Source organism: Oncorhynchus keta, chromosome 9 (assembly GCF_023373465.1).
Source record: "Oncorhynchus keta strain PuntledgeMale-10-30-2019 chromosome 9, Oket_V2, whole genome shotgun sequence".
Lineage (NCBI taxonomy): Eukaryota > Metazoa > Chordata > Actinopteri > Salmoniformes > Salmonidae > Oncorhynchus > Oncorhynchus keta.
Genome location: NC_068429.1, coordinates 20,551,192 through 20,573,693, shown reverse-complemented (window position 1 = coordinate 20,573,693; position 22,502 = coordinate 20,551,192). Strand labels below are relative to the sequence as shown.

General features: G+C 40.3%; 1 protein-coding gene across 1 annotated transcript; it reads right to left on the bottom strand.

The window, feature by feature from the left end:
• Positions 1–11,161: 11,161 nt before the first annotated feature.
• On the bottom strand, positions 11,162–21,987 carry LOC118387384 (ribosome biogenesis protein NSA2 homolog). Its single transcript, XM_035775685.2, has 6 exons — positions 21,806–21,987; positions 21,136–21,323; positions 20,786–20,936; positions 20,316–20,495; positions 11,950–12,142; positions 11,162–11,522 (listed from the first exon to the last, which is right to left on the bottom strand). Exons 1-6 carry the CDS (start codon positions 21,806–21,808, stop codon positions 11,455–11,457), a joined length of 783 nt encoding a protein of 260 aa, XP_035631578.1. The 5' UTR covers positions 21,809–21,987; the 3' UTR covers positions 11,162–11,454.
• Between the last annotated feature and the right edge of the window lie 515 nt (positions 21,988–22,502).

Sequence of the window (22,502 nt, the reverse complement as noted above, 5' to 3'; positions counted from 1 at the left end):
AATTGGTACGGCCAAAGATTTTTTATAACTAACCCAAGATAGACCACACAGCTTGTCGTTTCCAATGGAAGCAAATTAATCAATCATAGGGGGCAGAACAAGCAAAGAGGTGGGCAGAGCCAAGCACCAGCCAGCAAGCTCCTATTAGTAGGTTCTAGCATTTATTTGCATATTTCCGTTAGGGAACTACTACTCTGTGAAATGCAGGTGTGCAATAACTCAATTCTGCCCTTGAACTCCTTCTAAACAATGCATTTTTTAAAACTTTGGCAAAGTCCACAAAACTTAGTCCACTCTGTTTGTAACAGATGATAGTTTTGGGAACAGAAAACTGTATTGAGATCAAATGTTTAATCGATGACCAAATTTGCAGAATGTCGGCCAAAATCCATTTCGCTCAATCTTCTTCTACTGCCGGCCACTGGGTGGTAGAAATGCCAACGGAGGATTCAGATTTATACAAAAGGGTGAAGAATCAGGCTCATTGTTCTATCTGTGGTATGGTTGCAGCTATGGAGCCAGATAGAGGCCAAAAGGTTGAACGTACATATCGTTAGGATCGTAAGAAAATCCATACGTAAATTGTTGGATCGTAAGAAAAGCCATGCGTGAAAACATGAAACATAAATGTGAAATTTAATCTGTGAACATACAAACACCATGTTACGATTACGGACTAACATTTTAGGCTTGAACAGATCTTGTGTTGCAATTCTGACGTACAATAACACCTTTCAAAGTTTTGACAGTTTGATCTCACCAACAGAAAAACGCATACACCAAACAGCCTGTAAGGAGTGCTATGTGAACAAGAATAACAACGGTATTGAAAAAACAGAGGTCAGGGAAACCGGAAAGAGGTATCCTGCATATTTTCCAGTTAAAAGTCTCCATTCTCTATTACTCCTCAGTTGAGTTACTTCACATTTAGGCAGCTAATGTCATGGATTTGTTTTCCAGTGCAGGTCTAGATAGCACTAGCTGTATTATGCCTACAACAGTGCAGTTTCAGTCCACTAGGTGTATCTCTACAGCATGGGCATATCTCTGGGTGACGTGGACATCTCCATGCATGCATGCACCTTATAAAAACATGAGTAATTCAATATTGCACCGTCCCATTCTCTGGGCTCTGTCTGCAATCATAACCTGTAGTATATTCCAGGAATAATGAAGCATAGAATAATAAAAGAGGTGATGAATTATGTATGCCACCGGAGTCTCAGAATATGCCTTTCTGGAGGCATGCAGCCATAGTCATTATACCCTCATGTCTGCCTATTTGCCTCCTAGCCAAATAAAGTGCAGAGCATGCATGATGCGTGTAACTCAGAATTCCAACATTTAATTCATCCTTCATTCACTTCAGTCAAAATAGCCAGGTGGGACGCTAGCTTCCCATATACCCTAGAGAGGTTAATAGGCACAAATACCATAACTATTATCCAGGGAAGTGGGTAGCGCTACCTTGGAAAATATTTAATAGAGTGTATTAGAGACGGGAGTGAGGAAATCTAAACACCCTGGGCATGAGCAATATACCAATTTGGCTCGAATATGGGAAATTAGTAGAGGTACTCAGTTGCAAACAGACTGGGTACTGGAGTGCATTGATAGAATTTGTACTTAGGCTTTGATGGCAGGTTTGAAACCTGTGATCAAAATGGCAATTGCGGGGTTGTGGATGAAATAGAGCAAGATGTTTTGAGAGTGGAATATAACTCCACTCACTTTGCAGGCGTGTGAGAAGTTAATACGGCCACAGTGAAAGTTACTAACCATGGTTTCAATGGCCAGGGTAAGACAAAGAAACATAGCGAAAAAACATCAAAGCGTAAGGAGATAGCTCCCTGTTTTAGATGTGGGAAAATCGGACATTGGAAGAACGAGTTTAGAGTAGGAATGGAGCCTGCTGCATTCGGAGGAAATGCTGCCATGCAAACTTTTACATAGCTGTGTATGACCTCAGTTCCATCGATAGTGGTTCATAGAGATTACAGTTTCTATGTGAAGGAAGACATATGAGATCACATCTTACCCAGCTTTTTAAAACCTTTTAAGGAGGCTGCGAATTTTCGCAGATTTTTGTAAAAAAAATGTCAACGTCCTGCTACTCATGCAAGGAATATAGTATATGCATATGATTAGTATATGTGGATAGAAAACACTCTGAAGTTTATAAAACTGGTTAAATCATGTCTGTGACTATAACAGAATGTGTTTAGCAGGCAAAATCCCAAGGAAAACTGTTCAGTCTCTGTATTGTCTATGGCAAGGGAAAATAGATGGCGACCCGTTTACAATGCCTACAGCTTCCACATGATGTCACCAGTACTGTCATTTGCTTTGAAGTTAATCCTTGGTCAGATGAGAAATAGGCACTTCCTGTCATCAAGTACACAGCAGGAAGTTTTGAGAGAGAGAAAATGGACCATCATTTCAAAACGTGCTGCTATTGAATACAGATCGCCCCGTGATCAATTTTATCGATTATTAACGTTTACTAATACCTAAAGTTGGATTAGAAAAGTAGTTTGAAGTGTTTTGTCAAAGTTTATAGGCAACTTTTTTAATTTAAAAAAATGACGTTGCGTTTTTGAAAGCAGTTTTTTTCCTGATCAGACGGGCTTCATAAATGGACATTTTGGGTATACATGGACGGATTTAACCGAAAAAAGACCCAATTGTCATGTTTATGGGACATATAGGAGTGCCAACAAAGAAGCTCGTCAAAGGTAATGAATGTTTTATATTTTATTTCTGCGTTTTGTGTAGCGCCGGCTACACTAATTATTCTGTTTACGTCCTCTTTGGGTATTTCGGGGGTTGCATGCTATCAGATAATAGCTTCTCATGCTTTCGCCGAAAAGCATTTTAAAAATCGGACATGTTGGCTAGATTCACAACGAGTGAAGCTTTAATGGAGTACCCTGCATGTGTGTTTTAATGAAAGTTTGAGTTGTATCGAGTACTATTAGTTGCCACTTTGAAATTTCCGCTGATGTTGATCCCTGTACAGGGACAGCAGCCATAAGAAGTTTTAATAGTTGCCAGGATCAAATATTGCGTATTCCTTATGATGAGAAATTGGCTAAATTTGCCACAGGAAAACCATTTTGGCTTGAAGAATCATGCGAAATGCCAGGGGGATGGATTCTAAAAAGGTAACAAATTAAAATTATCTGGCCAAACATTCCTTGCAAACTCAGAAAATATATTTTTTTCGATCTCATGAGATATTTTGTGGTTTTATTATAAAATAGATTTACATTTTATGTCGTCTTATTCTGAAATAGATTTCTAAAACGGACGAAAGGGTCGAGGGGTAACAAGGAAATAGCAAGGGGGTTACTAAACCTAAAATGACCTTTTAATTGTTATAGTTCATGAACATTGTGGTACGGTGGTTATGCAGAATTATTGAAAGGTTTAAAATGTTTATAAATGGTTTCGGAAGGACAGGGAAAGAAAAGGGAGAGGAAATATTTAATGGTGTCAAATGCCCTGTATCCTGACTTTCTAGTGAGGACTTAATTATAAAATTAATGAGAAACACCAGTATCTGTTCTATTTTACCATTACTTTGTGAGACAGTATTTCCTTATGGAGTTATCAAGAGTTGTAATTCTAAGTTGATTGGTTATTTGAATTAGTTTATTTTTGATTTAACATGCTGTTTTTGTTCAAAAGGGAAATTTACCAGTTTCCTGGGGTCCTGGTCCTTGGGTAAATATACAAATGTATTTTGTTCAGTTTGCATATAGAAGGAAAAATACATGTTAAATAGGGATGAGTTACTCCAAATAGATTGTGATACGTGTATTGCTGATTTCATTTTTTCTTTTTGTGTCGATACAAATTTCACCAGATTGGGACTGCTGGATTGTTGGTGGGATTCTCCAATGTTTTTTTTTATTTCACCTTTATTTAACCAGGTAGGCTAGTTGAGAACACCTTTATTTAACCAGGTAGGCTAGTTGAGAACACCTTTATTTAACCAGGTAGGCTAGTTGAGAACACCTTTATTTAACCAGGTAGGCTAGTTGAGAACACCTTTATTTAACCAGGTAGGCTAGTTGAGAACACCTTTATTTAACCAGGTAGGCTAGTTGAGAACACCTTTATTTAACCAGGTAGGCTAGTTGAGAACACCTTTATTTAACCAGGTAGGCTAGTTGAGAACACCTTTATTTAACCAGGTAGGCTAGTTGAGAACAGGTTCTCATTTGCAACTGCGACCTGGCCAAGATAAAGCATAGCAGTGTGAACAGACAACACAGAGTTACACATGGAGTAAACAATTAACAAGTCAGTAACACAGAGAAAAAAGGGGAGTCTATATACAATGTGTGCAAAAGGCATGAGGAGGTAGGCAAATAATTACAATATTGCAGATTAACACTGGAGTGATAAATGATCAGATGATCATGTACAGGTAGAGATATTGGTGTGCAAAAGAGCAGAAAAGTAAATAAATAAAAACTGTGGGGATGAGGTAGGTGAAAATGGGTGTGCTATTTACCAATAGATTATGTACAGCTGCAGCGATCGGTTAGCTGCTCAGCTAGCTGATGTTTGAAGTTGGTGAGGGAGATAAAAGTCTCCAACTTCAGCGATTTTTGCAATTGTTCCAGTCACAGGCAGCAGAGTACTGGAACGAAAGGCGGCCAAATGAGGTGTTGGCTTTAGGGATGATCAATGAGATACACCTGCTGGAGCGCGTGCTACGGATGGGTGTTGCCATCGTGACCAGTGAGCTGAGATAAGGCGGAGCTTTGCCTAGCATGGCCTTGTAGATGACCTGAGCCAGTGGGTCTGGCGACGAATATGTAGCGAGGGCCAGCCGACTAGAGCATACAAGTCGCAGTGGTGGGTAGTATAAGGTGCTTTAGTGACAAAACGGATGGCACTGTGATAAACTGCATCCAGTTTGCTGAGAAGAGTGTTGGAAGCAATTTTGTAGATGACGTCGCCGAAGTCGAGGATCGGTAGGATAGTCAGTTTTACTAGGGTAAGCTTGGCAGCGTGAGTGAAGGAGGCTTTGTTGCGGAATAGAAAGCCGATTCTTGATTTTATTTTCGATTGGAGATGTTTGATATGGGTCTGGAAGGAGAGTTTACAGTCTAGCCAGACACCTAGGTACTTATAGGTGTCCACATATTCAAGGTTGGAACCATCCAGTGTGGTGATGCTAGTCGGGCATGCGGGTGCAGGCAGCGATCGGTTGAAAAGCATGCATTTGGTTTTACTAGCGTTTAAGAGCAGTTGGAGGCCACGGAAGGAGTGTTGTATGGCATTGAAGCTCGATTGGAGGTTAGATAGCACAGTGTCCAATGACGGGCCGAAAGTGTATACAATGGTGTCGTCTGCGTAGAGGTGGATCAGGGAATCGCCCGCAGCAAGAGCAACATCATTGATATATACAGGGTTAGGGTGCTAACTCCCTGATCTTACATTTGTTATTGAGATAATGTTATTAAGAAAATTGGGAATGTAATTTGTCATATAGTCAATGCTTGTCTGGATTTCTTGAAAGAGAAATGAATTGAACTAAACTGTTGTTCTGATCTGTCCTCTCTTGAGGTTATCACGGAAGGTGACGTCAGATGGTGTCTTAATGCATATAGGAATAATTTGGCCACAAACAATGTGTGTGAGCCTCGAAACCCTCCCTAACCGTCTGAAAAAAGAGCAACAAAGGCGTTCAATGCAATAGTGATTTTATACACTCCGATCTGAGTCCGAGTCAAACCTGGGTACGGGCGGCAGGAGTGCGGAGACCGTGAGTGTGGAGTGAGCGTTGAGAGATAATGGCTCAGGTGAGAGACTCGTGTATGTGGGAGAAACGGATGTATCTATTTGGATATTGAATCGGGACATTTTCAAAGACCATCAAATATGATAGGCAAGAATGAACTGTAATGCTATCTGAAGAAGACATGCTAGAATGATAAGTGCTGGGAGAAGGGGGTGGGGGGGGGGAGAGAGGTCTACACACTGCAAACCATTTAGATTAAGTATGCACTGAGATACCGATCTTTCATTACAAGGCCACTTGCGACAGGACAACAGGGACAAAGGGTGGCTGTGATGAGAATAGTTATTACCAGCTCCATTTTACAAATGTACATTAATTCTTATGGCTGGAGGGCAGTATTGAGTAGCTTGGATGAATAAGTTGCCCAAAGTAAACAGCCTGCTCCTCAGTCTCAGTTGCTAATATATGCATATTATTATTAATATTGGATAGAAAACACTCTAAAGTTTCCAAAACTGTCAAAATATTTTCTGTGAGTATAGCAGAACTGATATTGCAGGTGAAACCCTGAGGAAAATCAAACCAGGAAGTGGCTTCTATTTTGAAAACTCCATGTTCCATAGCCTGCCTTTGCTCCATTTAAAGGGATATTTTATTTATTTATTTCACCTTTATTTAAATAGGTAGGCAAGTTGAGAACAAGTTCTCATTTACAATTGCGACCTGGCCAAGTTAAAGCAAAGCAGTTCGACACATACAACGACACAGAGTTACACATGGAGTAAAACAAACATACAGTCAATAATACAGGAGAAACAAGTTTATATACGATGTGAGCAAATGAGGTGAGATAAGGCAAAAAAAGGCCATGGTGGCAAAGTAAATACAATATAGCAAGTGAAACACTGGAATGGTAGTTTTGCAATGGAAGAATGTGCAAAGTAAAAATAAAAATACGTAGAATGTATGCACACATGACTGTAAGTCGCTTTGGATAAAAGCGTCTGCTAAATGGCATATTATTATTATTATTATTATTAAAAATAATGGGGTGCAAAGGAGCTAAATAAATAAAATAAATACAGTAGGGAGAGAGGTAGTTGTTTGGGCTAAATTATAGTTGGGCTATGTACAGGTGCAGTAATCTGTGAGCTGCTCTGACAGCTGGTGCTTAAAGCTAGTGAGGGAGATAAGTGTTTCCAGTTTCAGAGATTTTTGTAGTTCGTTCCAGTCACTGGCAGCAGAGAACTGGAAGGAGAGGTGGCAAAATAAATAATTGGTTTTGGGGGTGACTATAGATATACCTGCTGGAGAGCGTGCTGCAGGTGGGAGATGCGATGGTGACCAGCGAGCTGAGATAAGGGGGGACTTTACCTAGCAGGGTCTTGTATATGACATGGAGCCAGTGGGTTTGGCCACGAGTATGAAGCGAGGGCCAGCCAACGAGAGCGTACAGGTCGCAATGGTGGGTAGTATATGGGGCTTTGGTGACAAAACGGATGGCACTGTGATAGACTGCATCCAATTTATTGAGTAGGGTATTGGAGGCTATTTTGTAAATGACATCGCCAAAGTCGAGGATTGGTAGGATGGTCAGTTTTACAAGGGTATGTTTGGCAGCATGAGTGAAGGATGCTTTGTTGCGAAATAGGAAGCCAATTCTGATTTAACTTTGGATTGGAGATGTTTGATGTGGGTCTGGAAGGAGAGTTTACAGTCTAACCAGACACCAAGGTATTTGTAGTTGTCCACGTACTCTAAGTCAGAAGGTTTGTACAGTTACAGATCTATTTTAACGGTTACATTTAATGTTTTACGCATGGCTATTCTTACGATCCTAACAATTTACATATGGATTTTCTTACGATCCTAACATACGTTCAACCTTCCGGCAGTGGTGTAAAGTACTTAGTAATAATTTAATGTATTTTTAATTAAGTAGTTTTTGGGGGTCTCTGAACTTTAATATTCATGTTTTTTTATTTGTTTTACTTCACTACATTCCTTTTAAGAAAATATCATACTTACTCCACACACCAAAAGTACTCATAACATTTTGAATGCTTAGCAGGACAGGAAAATGGTCCAATTCTAACACCAAACAGACCGTCCCTACTGCCTCTGATCTGGCGGACTCACTAAACACACATGCTTCATCTGTAAATTGTCTGAATGTTGGAGTGCGTCCCTGGCTATACGTAAATAAATACAGAATTTGAAATGATTTATACTTTTACTTTAGATCCTTAAGTGTATATTAAACCAAATACTTTTATACTTAAAAAAATAGTGGTAGGGTTGTAGAGAATCAAAGAACCATGAATGTAATAAGAAATCTTAAGTGAGCTTAAGCCCGGTAGCAACCACTACAGAATGTCCGGTCAGAACAAGGATGCGATGGGTGTCCAGGTTAAGGGGAGTTTAATGGAAGACACACCTGACCACTCATGGTTCAGATAACTGAGAATCATGTCCAGTGAGAACAGACATTAAGTTAAGATGCGGCAGCGTAGCCTAGTGGTTAGAGCGTTGGACTAGTAACCGGAAGGTTGCGAGTTCAAACCCCTGAGCTGACAAGGTACACATCTGTCGTTCTGCCCCTGAACAGGCAGTTAACCCACTGTTCCCAGGCCGTCATTGAAAATAAGAATATGTTCTTAACTGACTTGCCTGGTTAAATAAAGGTAAAAAAAAAAAAAAATTCACAATAAACATCAGACATACAGGGATTCAATCCAAAGGAAAAGTTCAACAGAAGAGCTAACTGTGGAAGTGCTCATCAGGATGGGGAACGCATGTTTCTGACCACAAGGCATGCTGGGGTCATATACTAACTGAAGTTCTGGGAATCAAGTCCACTGACAGGCTGAAGGAGATGTGGTGATAAGTATTTGGTGTGACCTTGACCAATAAGACACTAACAAAAGTGGGGGTCATCTGAATGGGAGACTAAGTTGCCTGACTAGAACTAACCAGAAGGGATGGCTAGAATCAGCGACTAGTTTAACAGACTTTGACTCAAATATAATTTTTTCTGGGTTGCTATTATCACGAACATTGTAGATCAGACTGGATCTCCTTCAGCATAACAGCATATGTTGAACTTTTACTATCAGTGTGGTAGCGTTTCTTTTGGGGGGGATTTCAGATTTATGAATTGTTGCAACTGGTTTTCTTAACATATCCTCCTTTGCAGTAAGTAAAGGGCTTATTCCTTGGCTACTTGCAATTTGAATTTATTATGGATCCCCATTAGCTGCTGCCAAAGCAGCAGCTATTTTTCCTGGGGTCCAGCAAAATTAAGGCAGTTTATACAATTTAAAAAACATTACATTCAGATTTCACAACACACTGTGTGCCCTCAGGCCTCTACTCCACCACTACCACATATCTGCAGTACTAAATCCATGTGTATGTATAGTGCATATGTTATTGTGTGTATACATGTGTCTGTGCCAATGTGTGTTCCTTCACAGTCCCATAAGGTGTCTTTTAAATCTAGTTGTACTGCTTGCGTCAATGACTTGATGTGGAACAGAGTTCCATGTAGTCATGGCTCTATGTAGTACTCTGTGCCTCCCATAGTCTGTTCTGGACTTGGGGACTGTGAAGAGACCTGTGGCATGTCTTGTTGGGCATGCATGGGTGTCCGAACTGTGTACCAGTAGTTTAGACAGACCGCTCAGTACGTTCAACATGTCTTATAGATAAAAGTAGTGATTAAGTCAATTCTGTCCTCCACTTTCAGCCAGGAGAGATTGACATGCATATTATTAATATTAGCTCTGTGTACATCCAAGGGCCAGCCATGCTGCCCTGTTTTGAGCCAATTGCACTTTTCCTAAGTCCTTTTTTGTGGCACCTGACCACACGACTGAACAGTAGTCAAGGTGTGACAAAACTAGGGCCTGTAGGACCTGCCTTGTTGATAGTGTTAAGGCAGAGCATCACTTTATTATAGACAGACTTCTCCCCATCTTAGCTACTACTGCATCAATGTTCTGCATCAATATCCTTGCCTGTGAAGCCCTTTTTGTGCAAAGCAATGATGACGGCACGTGTTTCCTTGCAGGTAACCATGGTTGGCGAGGAAGAACAATGATTCCAAGCACCACCCTCCTTTTTGAAGCTTCCAGTCTGTTATTGGAACTCAATCAGCATGACCGTGATCCCCAGCCTTGTCCTCGTCAACACTCACACCTGTGTCAATGAGAGAATCACTAACATGTCAGCTGGTCCTTTTGTGGCAGCGCAGTGGGAATGTGTTTTTGGGATTCAGTTCATTTGCATGCCCAAGAGGGACTTTGCAATTAATTGCAATTCATCTGATCACTCTTCAAAACATTCTGGAGAAAATGTAAATTGCCCTCACACAAACTGAGGCAGCAGACTTTGTGAAAATGAATGTGTCATTCTTAAATTTTGGCCACAACTAAGTGACCTGTAGTGACTATTTTACTTAGCTGAAAGTCAGCTGTCAATAAGACGTTTAATCATACAAAATGAAGTTATTTCTGATCCCTTAATATTTACTGTGTTGCTCATCTCCATAGCAACACTGGAGGAGATAAAATAGTTCAGGTGGCCCTGGACTTCTGGAGAGCAGGGCGAGACAGAGATGGAGCTGAAGGATTTGGAAACACCGCTCTCCTTGTCCTACAACAAGCAGAGTAAGCCAGCTGTTCACTATCACTCTTTAGATGCACGGTTGTCGTTCTCGTATTTAACAAATCATGCATTGAAAGATCAAGTTACACGTGTCTAATGTTAAGATTAGTCCCTTCTGTGTTTATAATCCTGGAATTAGAAAACAAGGCTTTTTAGACCTCAAATACAAAATTCATTTTTTATTCTGTCCATCCTTGTTTCTTTTCCCTAACCCGTCACATCTGATGTGTGACATGGTTGAGATGGCTGCCAAGGGCCTGAAGCCCAACCAGGAAGTGGCTAACCAGTCGGCCAGAGAAAACAGAGAAGCTCTTCTCCGTAAAGGGCTGCAAGACCATCAGCAGCAAGCTGGACCAATGCACAGCGTTGCAGTTAGCAGCTGCGGAGTGAACGATCTACGAATCATAATGAGTAGTAATTTATGATGAAAGGTGATTTTGTAGGTCTGATAAATCGGTCTGTAGATGCCGACGGCAAAGAAAAAGAGAACATCTACCATCTACTCTTCTGTGGGGACTTTGGATGACCCTCAGGTATCCAGACATCAACGGGCTTGCCTGCTGTCAGACTTTTCTGAGGAGTGCAGGGGACTTGTATAGGCTGGCTTTCTCCCACCATCCTTTTTCATAAGCATTGCACTTAATCAGTTTTGAAGGACCCCCCCCCTTCTCAGAGCGCAGTCACATATGAATCTTGTTGAGGCAATATGCAACCAAGAAAAACAAATGACAACTATTTGACAAACACTTTTAGTCACAGTCCAGAATTTAGTTACGAGACACCTTGTTGCAAAATATGCCTGATGTTTTCTCCATCATACGGTTTAACCACAGATGTCTGTTATTCCATGCCAGCCCCAACTCTGGCTGCATGGTACAGGCAGTCTGTATAGAGGAGCGGTTTCCTGGACACAGATTAAGCCTATTCCTGGACTATTAAACAAGGTCAATGGAGAGTCTCCATAAATGCTCTAGTCCAGTACTAGGCTTAATCTGTGTCTGGGAAAACGTCCCATAGAGTTCTTCATTTTACACCAGCAGTACAGCATTAATGCAGCCGTCGTTCTCTGGGTTATTTGTCACCTGGGCGTATTTACCTGGGGAAGAAGAGACATTTTAATCGCTACATTTCAGAAATTGAATTACACTGAGATTGTATGCAGTTTTATATTAGTGTTGTCAGGAGTGAGTTCAATCTAATATATTGTCATCAATCACTATTCTTTACTTTGGCCACACCTGTCTTATCAGACATTTCTGCACCGTTTAATAAAAGTATACATCCTCCTGTAGCAATGCCGGACTACACCAACCCCCACAAATCTGCAGCCCTCTGGTTAAATAAATAACATATAGGGCCGGGTTCCCAGACAGTCTAAGCTTAGTCGTGGACTAAGCATGTTTAATGGAGAATCTCCATGGAAAGTGCTTTTTAGTCCAGAACTAGGCGTAAATTGGTGTCCGGGAAACCGGCCCATATTGATCCAGATAAATATCCATGTGAGAGGACAGGAGCTGACTCACCCCAGATGACCTTTCCCCCCTGCGTTACCAGGCCCAGCTCGCTGACGTTGACCTCTACCACGGTTCCCTTGGTGATGACCCCCAGGGTGGTGTAGAGGGGTGACGAGGGGTTCTTCTTCACACCCAGGATGGGAAGACAGAATGTGGCCTTCAGCTCCGGGTGGGTCACATGGGCCTTTTTGAAGCGTAGACCCTGAAGAGAGAATAGGGCAGAGGCGGGTGGGACATTTTATTTCAGGGTTTTTTGCCTCTTAACTAGGAACATCATTGAAAGAAGTGGAAAAACCTGTTCAACACTGAGCACACTGGAGGAAGTTTGCCAATGGTTCCCAAAGAGCAAAACGTTTAAGTAAATTTAAGTTGTTTCATGTCATTTAGTTGAATGCATTGGTTGTAACTAAGTTGCTCTAGACTGATACATTTTACAAATGTAGTCGCTCACACAGTGATGAGGGTGTTAACACGTCAAAGTTTCAAACACTGCAACTAACTGAGAAAGGCGTCAACATGCCAAATACTGTACATTAGAGAACATACACATTAGGGCTGGGGGATATATTCAAATTAATTATCTGTTTGCGTGATATTCTAAAAATGCATGTATCGCATAATTTAGTTTTGTATTTATATCCACTTGTTCTCATGTCTTTTTGGTCTCGTCTCGTTCGCTCTGTCTGTGCACCTTTCCATTCACACCAGAGATCTGTATATAATGACGAGATGCTCATGTCTCCATCCTAACAATGGGAGTCATTGTCCCAAAGGCGGGAAGGCAGGTGACAAGCTTATTTTTAACCTAAGCCCATAGAAACGCATTGGGCTTAATTTGTACAGATTTTGGCAAGAGTTAACTTGCTACTTGCATTTGAGGTTGGTCCAACCTCAAATGAGACATTATTTTACTGTAAGAGGATAAATTAATCTTTCGAATCATACCCTGTTGATGTTTCAACTCAAATCTTGAGCAGAGCATACACTACTAAAAACGGTTGTACCAATTTTCATTGTGGAAAATGAATGCTCAGTTTCACACGCATTACTGCAGCATTTTAGTCAAACAAAGATTGCGATACAGGCCGTTTAGTCGGTTTTATAAAATGTGCAATAAGCAGTAACTTCTTATGGCTGCAGGGGCAGTATTGAGTAGCTTGGGGTGAAAGGTGCCCAGAGTAAACTACATGCTCCTCAGTCCCAGTTGCTAATATATGCATATTATTAATAGTATTGGATAGAAAACACTCTGAAGTTTCTAAAACGGTCTGAGTATAACAGAACTCATATGGCAGGCAAAAACCTGGGAAGAAATCCAAACAGGAAGTGGGAAATCTGAGGTTGGTCAATTTTCAACCCAGCCCTTATTGAATACACAGTGGGATATTGGTTATGTTGCACTTCCTAAGGCTTTCACTAGATGTCAACTGTCTTTAGAAACTTGTTTGAGGATTCTACTGTGAAGTGGGATCTTCACAGTAGTGAGAGAGGAATGAGTCCGAGGTCTGCCAGCAGTCACGCGCTGGTCACGCGCATTTCACATGAGAGGTAGCTGCGTTCCTTTGCTTTTCTGAAGACAAAGGAATTCTCCGGTTGGAATATTTTTGAAGTTATGTTAAACATCCTAAAGATTGATTCCATACATCGTTTGACATGTTTCTACAGACAGTAACGTAACTTTTTTACATTTCGTCTGCAATTAGGGAACGCGCTTCATGACTTTGGATTTGTTTACCAAAAGTGCTAACAAAAGTAGCTCTTTAGACAAAAATGGACATTATCAATCAAAACAAACATTTATTGTTGACCTGCGATTCCTGGGAGTGCATTCTGATGAAGATCAAAGGTAAGTGAATATTTATAATGCTATTTATGACTAATGTTGACTACCCAATATGGTGGATATCTTTTTGGCTGCTTTGTTGTCTGAAAGCTGTACTCAGATTATTGCACGGTTTGCTTTTTCCCGTTAAGCTTTTTTGGAATCTGATACACTTCTCCTTAATGCAACCGCTGTATCTGTATTTCCATGTCTAGCAACTGTATTTTCATCAACATTTATAATGAGTATTTCTGTAAAATGATATCACCGGATGTTTTTGGAACTAGTGAACATAATGCGCCAATGTATAGCCTCCAGTATTTATGCTGCAGTAGTTTATGTGTCGGGGGCTAGGGTCAGTCAGTTTGTTATATCTGGAGTACTTCTCCTGTCCTATTCGGTGTCCTGTGTGAATCTAAGTGTGCGTTCTCTAATTCTCTCCTTCTCTCTTTCTTTCTCTCTCTCGGAGGACCTGAGCCCTAGGACCATGTCCCAGGACTACCTGACATGAGGACTCCTTGCTGTCCCCAGTCCACCTGGCCATGCTCCTGCTCCAGTTTCAACTGACCTGAGCCCTAGGACCGTGCCCCAGGACTACCTGACATGAAGGCTCCTTGCTGTCCCCAGTCCACCTGACTGTGCTGCTGCTCCAGTTTCAACTGTTCTGCCTTATTATTATTCGACCATGCTGGTCATTTATGAACATTTGAACATCTTGGTCATGTTCTGTTATAATCTCTACCCGGCACAGCCAGAAGAGGACTGGCCACCCCACATAGCCCGGTTCCTCTCTAGGTTTCTTCCTAGGTTTTGGCCTTTCTAGGGAGTTTTTCCTAGCCACTGTGCTTTTACACCTGCATTGTTTGCTGTTTGGGGTTTTAGGCTGGGTTTCTGTACAGCACTTTGAGATATCAGCTGATGTACGAAGGGCTATATAAATAAATTTGATTTGATTTGATTTGTATACTGAGATTATTTAAAATCTAAATATGCACTATCGAACAAAAAAACACATGTATTGTGTAACATGAAGTCCTATGAGTGTCATCTGATGAAGATCAAAGGTTAGTGATTAATTTTCTCTTTGTGCTTTTTGTGACTCCTCTCTTTGGCTGGAAAATGGCTGTTTTTCTGTGGCTTGGCTCTGACCTAACAATCGTTTATGGTGCTTTCGCTGTAAAAGCCTATTTGAAATCGGACACTTTGGTGGGACCCCAACAACTAAACAAGTTCAGGTCCAGCAGTCATTTGAAAGAGTAAGAACATTTCAGCGAGACAAATCAAAAGGCAAAATCCATTAAACGCCAAGACAATGAAATTCATTGCCCGTGACAATCAACCTTTCTCTGTTGTGGATGATGTTGGCTTTCCCCGACTCATCGAGCACCGGTACACACTACCAAGTATGTGCTATTTTTCAGATGTTGCCCTACCGGAGTTACAGTATTGTTGAAACACATCCATGAGCTACTTGCTATGGGCGCCACTGGTATTAGCTTCACAACTGACATTTGGACCAACGATGTTAGCCCCATGAGCATGCAGAGTCTGACAGCACAGTGGGTCGATAAGGATTTCGTACTGAAGAAAGCCGTATTGCATTTTCAAGAATGTGCTGGTTCTCATACCGCTGCTGCTATTTCAATGGCATTTGAGAACATGTTTGCAACATGAACACACTCATTTCTCCATTTGAACAACTGACTCAAGAAACGAGCTCATCAACTGCGTCTGCAGCAGACGTGATATCCTCGGTCATGGCATTGAAACGCCCGCTCAACAAAACTGCCGACACAGACCGAGGGGTTAACTTACAAAAGTACTCAAGGCTGTGAACAAACAATTCGGTGGCATTCTCTCTGAGCCTCTTTACTGTGTCGCCCCCATGTTCGATGCTAGGTACAAGGACCGTTACTTCGATGCAGACAAGAAACAGGATTCGCGTGACATTTACATACACAGCTGGACAAGATGGAAACGGACACAGTGACAGAGCACACCGAGGAAGAGAGGCCACGGACAGACAGAGCTGAAACTTCACTGCTTGACATGGATGATAAAATCCTGATTGAGAATGAAAACGACTTAACAACGAAACAGCAAACAAATATGTTTTGATTACGTTTTACTGGTAATGAGGACACAAATGCCACTTTTTGGTCACTGCAGGAGGGACTGGTGCACTTCACAAAATAGATGGCATCATGAGGTAGGAAAATTATGTGGATATATTAAAGCAACGTCTCAAGACATCAGTCAGGAAGTCAAAGTTTGGTGGCAAATGGGTTTTCCAAATGGACAATGACCCCCAAGAATACTTCCAAAGTTGCAGGAAAATGTCTTAAAGACAAAGTCAAGGTATTGGGGTGGCCATCACAAAGCCCTGACCTCAATCCTATAGAAAATGTGTGGGCAGAACTGAAAAAGCGTGTGCGATAAAGGAGACCTACAAACCTGACTCAGTTACACCAGCTCTGTCAGGAGGAATGGGCCAAAATTCACCCAACTTATTGTGGGAAGCTTGCGGAAGGCTACCCAAAACGTAAAGAATTATAGGCACGGCTACCAAATACTAATTGATTGCATGTAAACTTCTGACCCACTGTGAATGTGATGAAAGAAATAAAAGCTGAAATAAATCACTACTATTATTCTGACATTTCAAATTCTCAAAAGAAAGTGGTGAGCCTAACTGACATAAGACAGGGAATTTTTTACTAGGATTAAATGTCAGCAATTGTGAAAAACTGAGTTTAAATATCTTTGGCTAAGGTGTACTGTATGTATGTATGTAATATATATATATATATACATACATACATACATACAGCACACCTTATATATACATACAGCACACCTTATATATATATACACACATACATACATACAGTACACCTTAGCCAAAGATATTTAAACTCATATATAAATAAATAAGAGGTCGACCGATTGTGATTTTAACGCCGATACCGATACTGATTATTGGAGGACAAAAAAAGCTGATTTCGATTAAATCGGACGATTTATATAAAATAAAAATATATATATATATATATCATACACACACACACATTTTGTAATAATGACAACTGCAACAATACTCAATGAACACTTATTTTAACTTAATACACTGCTCAAAAAAATAAAGGGAACACTTAAACACAATGTAACTCCAAGTCAATCACACTTCTGTGAAATCAAACTGTCCACTTAGGAAGCAACACTGATTGACAATACATTTCACATGCTGTTGTGCAAATGGAATAGACAACAGGTGGAAATTATAGGCAATTAGCAAGACACCCCCAATAAAGGAGTGGTTCTGCAGGTTGCAACCACAGACCACTTCTCAGTTCCTATGCTTCCTGGCTGATGTTTTGGTCACTTTTGAATGCTGGCGGTGCTTTATTTTAGTGTTCCCTTTATTTTTTTGAGCAGTGTATAATACATAAACACACACACACACAGCTCTGAAGTGACAATGATACAGAAGCGTCTGCTTAGGAGACCAATACTCTCAACTGTTTGAATAAAAATAGAGCTTAAGTTACCTGTGATGAATGTTGAAATTAAAAACTGTAATTTCTATATGCAGGAAATCCTATTTTAATAATGGACATGGTAAGAATTGACGACCAAAGTGCGAGTCATAATTCCCATGACACCTTCTAGCAAAATCTGAAAAGCAGCTCCTTCATTTATTCTATAGGATATTTTTAGATTCACTTAAAATAAGGTCTGTGTTTCGTGTAGGCTTGCACCACCGTGCCAATTTTATAACTGTGTAGATATCCATAAGGACAAGGTTACTCTGATCAATATTGGCTAAATATAAGCGAAGATAATTTTTTTGTAGAGTGGATTTATGAAAATGTGTTGACGTTACCTTATCCTAGTGAGATTTACACAGGTATCAAAATGCCGAGGCGGTTTAAGCCTGCACGAAACACAGACCTTATTTGATGTAGATCAAGACATTCTCTATGGAAGACATGAATGGTAAAAAATAAGGAAGGAACACCTTTCAAGTTCAGCCGCAAGTTAGAGGAATTATAACGCGTCGACTATTTCTCTCTAAACCATATACCTTTGACTAACCCGGAAACTATCACCTCGAAAACAAAATGTCTATTCCGTTCCGTATTTTATCTAACGGCTGGCATCCATGAGTCTAAATATTCTTGTTACATTGCACAACCTTCAATGTTATGTCATAATTACATAAAAGTACAGCAAATTAGTTCGCAAAGAGCCAGGCGGCCCAAACTGTTGCATGTATCCTGACTCTGCGTGCAATGAACGCAAGAGAAATGACAATTTCACCTGGTCAATATTGCCTGCTAACCTGGATTTGTTTAGCCAAATATGCAGGTTTAAAAATATATACTTCTATGTATTGATTTTAAGAAAGGCATTGACTTTATGGTTCACATTGGAGCAATGACAGTGATTGATTGATTGTGTTTTATAAGATAAGTTTAATGCTAGCTAGCAACTTACCTTAGCTTACTGCATTTGCGTAACAGGCAGGCTCCTCGTGGAGTGCAATGTAATCAGGTGTTAGAGCATTGGACTAATAATATAAATAATATATGCCATTTAGCTGACGCTTTTATCCAAAGCGACTTACAGTCATGTGTGCATACATTCTACGTATGGGTGGTCCCGGGAATCGAACCCACTACCCTGGCGTTACAAGCGCCATGCTCTACCAACTGAGCCACAGAAGGACCACTAGTTAACTGCAAGGTTGCAAGATTGGATCCCCCGAGCTGACAAGGTTAAAAATCTGTCGTTCTGCCTCGTTCCTAGGCCGTCATTGAAAATAAGAATGTGTTCTTAACTGACTTGCCTAGTTAAATAAAGGTGCAAAAAATTAATTTTAAAAATATATTTTTTAAAGAATCAGCAATTTGGCGCCCAAAAATACAGAATTCCGATTGTTATGAAAACTTGAAATCGGCCCTAATTAAATCGGCCATTCTGATTAATCGGCCGACCTCTATCATATATATACACACACTAGAGGTCGACCGATTTTAATCGGAATGGACGATTAATTAGGGCCGATTTAAAGTTTTCATAACAATCGGTAATCGGCATTTTTAGACACCGATTATGGCCGATTACATTGCACTCCACGAGGAGACTGCGTGGCAGGCCAACTACCTGTTATGTGAGTGCAGCAAGGAGCCAAGGTAAGGTGCTAGCTAGCATTAATCTTATGAAAAACTAGTTAACTACACATGGTTGATGATATTACTAGTTTATCTAGCATGTCCTGCGTTGCATATAATTGAAGCGGTGCCTGTTAATTTATCATTGAATCACAGCCTACTTCGCCAAAAGGGTGATTTAACAAGCGCATTCGCGAAAAAAAGCACTGTTGTAGCACCAATTTGTACCTAACCATAAACATCAACTCCTTTCTTAAAATCAATACACAAGTATATTTTTTAAACCGGCATATTTAGTTAATTGCCTGCTAAGATTAATTTATTTTAACTAGGGAAATTGTGTCACTTCTCTTGCGTTCATCGCACACAGAGTCAGGGTATAAGCAACAGTTTGGGCCGCCTGGCTCGTTGCAAACTAATTTGCCAGATTTTTACATATTTATGACATAACATTAAAGGTTGTGCAATGTAACAGCAATATTTAGACTTATGGATGCCACCTGTTAGATAAAATACGTAACGGTTCCGTATTTCACTGAAAGAATAAACGTTTTGTTTTCGAAATGATAGTTTCCAGATTTTAACATATTAATGGCTCATATTTCTGCGTGTTATTATATTATAATTAAGTCTATGATTTGACGTCTGACTGAGCGGTGGAAAGCAGCAGCAGGCTCGTAAGCATTCATTCATTCATTCAAACAGCACTTTCCTGCATTTGCCAGCAGCTCTTCGCTGTGCTTCAAGCATTGCACTGTTTATGACTTCAAGCCTATCAACTCCCGAGATTAGGCTGGCAATACTAAAGTACCTATTAGAACATCCAATAGTCAAAGGTATATGAAATACAAATGGTATAGAGAGAAATAGTCCTATAATAACTAGAACCTAAAACTTCTTACCTGGGAATATTGAAGACCCATGATAAAAGGAACCACCAGCTTTCAAATGTTCTCATGTCCTGAGCAAGGAACTTAAACGTTAGCTTTCTTACATAGCACATATTGCACTTTTACTTTCATCTCCAACACTGTTTTGTCATTATTTAAACCAAATTGAACATGTTTCATTATTTATTTGAGACTAAATTGATTTTATTGATGTATTATATTAAGTTAAAATAAGTGTTCATTGTTCATTCAGTATTGTTGTAATTGTCATTATTACAAATATGTATATATTTAAAAATAAAATGTAAAAAACGTCCGATTAATCGGTATCGGCTTTTTGTGCTCCTCCAATAATGGGTATCGGCGTTAAAATAATAATCGGCCGACCTCTAATATATACACACACACACACAATAAATATATATTATACACACACACATATATACACACACACAGTATGCTAGTGAGTAATGGCACCACCCTCCTTACCATGGGTCTGATGAAGCGTTCATATTTGGGAGGCTTGCGGGTGAAGTTGTCACCTACAAAGCACACTTTGGTCACCATCCTCTTCCAGGCCTTCTTCTGCCTCTTGCCTGTACGGATTACTTTGAGCACCTCCGTCTCCCCCTGGGCCCGAACCTTGGGCAGGGGCACCTCCCATTTACCCTACAGGGAGAAACAGAATATCCGATCAGAGAGCATTTCAGGACACCTTTAAGAACCTGTTTTCAACTAAACTGGCTTGGGCTTTGCACACTTTCATTGAAAGTGCATTTATGTTAAGGACTAGGCTTAATATGGGATTGCTGGAAACCAATCCATACAGTTTTATGTTGACATTTGAAACAATGTCAGCTAGGTATTGTTCCCTTTTATACAAGATAATCTGTCCAGACATACACTGTCTTCGGTGAGACATGATGAAAACACAAACAAGCAAGGCATCGAATACTCACAGCCTTCTCCTTCCTCTTCTGTTTGATCATGTTGGAGAGGATCTTGGCGCGTGACTGTCCCTCTCTGTCCAGCAAGTAGGCTGGTACTGCTCCCTCAGGCGTCTTGTCGTCGTTCTTCTGCTTGGTCTTCCTCTGTTCGTGCATTTTGAGGCTGTGGTGAAACAGGTTGTGGTACATAGCTGTCAACAAACAGCAGCAATGGCAAATCAAAGGAAACATTTGTTTGCCCACGCTACAGACAACTATATTGGTCCATTAATACAGGACTAGTAAAGGCCCAGTGCACTACTTTCAAAAAAATGTTATTGTGATTTTTCAAAGGGTGCTGCAGCATGGTAGTGTATACTCACGTCTTCTTCATCTGGATCTTCTCAGAGTGCCTCTGTTTGTGGTAGAGTTTGGCCTTCAGACCAATCATCTTCCTGGCTTTATGTGAGCGCTCATGGGCCTCACGGCTCTCCTTCTTCCTCTTCCTCTCCTGATGGTCCAGGCGCTGGCCATGGCGCTTGCGATGTAACTCAATGTGTTCGTTCTGGGGCTGGGGTAAGAGGCAAAGAAGGATTACAATTCAACTTCTTTTTAAAAGGGTTAGGGCTGTCTGAATGTGTGTTAAGTAAACACACATCACAAATAACGAATTATTTCTGAATATATAAAGATCGGCTTACTTGGCTCAAGCATCCTTAAAATATGTTTGGAATGATGACCATTAAAGTAACTTGGTTAGCTAATTGCTTAGCTACTTGAGGTAAGGCAAGATCAAAACAATTCAGTCCAGCGGGCCTATTCGTATAGTATGTTTCATTGTCATTTCAAATGGTATTAATTAACTATTGTGCATCGGATTTGTAAATATGTATCTGAAACAAGCCGTGGTTTTAAATCTAGAGCAGTTCGACCAACAACACATTTGAGACACTGTCGTCAGGCGTCTGCCACATGTTAGCTAGGCAGCTAGCTAACTTTGCATGCTAACACATTTTCCCATCAAATGTTATACGTGAAACGTGGATATCTTACCATTTTGTGTCTAGAATGTTACGTGTTCAGGTACAATACTTATTTGATTTAATTGGTTGTTTCAAATGTGTTTTTTTTCCGTCGTTTTGACTTAAGGCTTGGGTCTTTGGTGTTTATTTTCCCCGAAGCCAGAATGTTAGAGGAAGTACGTGACTGGAGTGTCCTCAAACAAATTCCGGAATGGAACCTGGTGCGAGGGTTCAGGAACTGTCTCGTTGCACACTATAAACTGTACTAAATTGACGAGTTACCTATAAATTACTAATACAATTTAAACAATCTGGACAGTTTTAATACTCATTACACTTGGCTTTTTAAAATGTAAAACCGAAAGTGAAATTCTGATGGGAATGCTGCTTGGGAATGTATTTTGAAGGTTGCTTTCATGAGGAAAATGTGGATAGATTTCCTATAGTTGGATCATTGAGATATGAATACATTACTGTTTTTGATTATTGTTATCATGAAAAATGATTTCCAGGCATTTAAAGAATGTGTTTATCTTATTTGACAGCCAGTTCAAGGCCAACAGTAGGTGCTAAGTTTAGAGTTGAGCAGGGGCGAAACTGCCATCAAGGCAAAGAATCTTTGAAGAATCTAAAATATTTTTGTATTTGTTTAACACCGTTTTAGTTACTACATGATTCGATGTGTTATTTCATAGTTGATGTCTTCACTATTGTTCTACAATGTAGAC

Coding starts and splice junctions, on each gene's coding strand:
- LOC118387384 (XM_035775685.2), bottom strand. Junction 12,143..20,315: donor AACGCTTCATCAGACCCATG/GTAAGGAGGGTG, acceptor TTCTCTCTTCAG/GGTCTACGCTTCAAAAAGGC. Junction 11,523..11,949: donor GGGGGGAAAGGTCATCTGGG/GTGAGTCAGCTC, acceptor CTTCTTCCCCAG/GTAAATACGCCCAGGTGACA.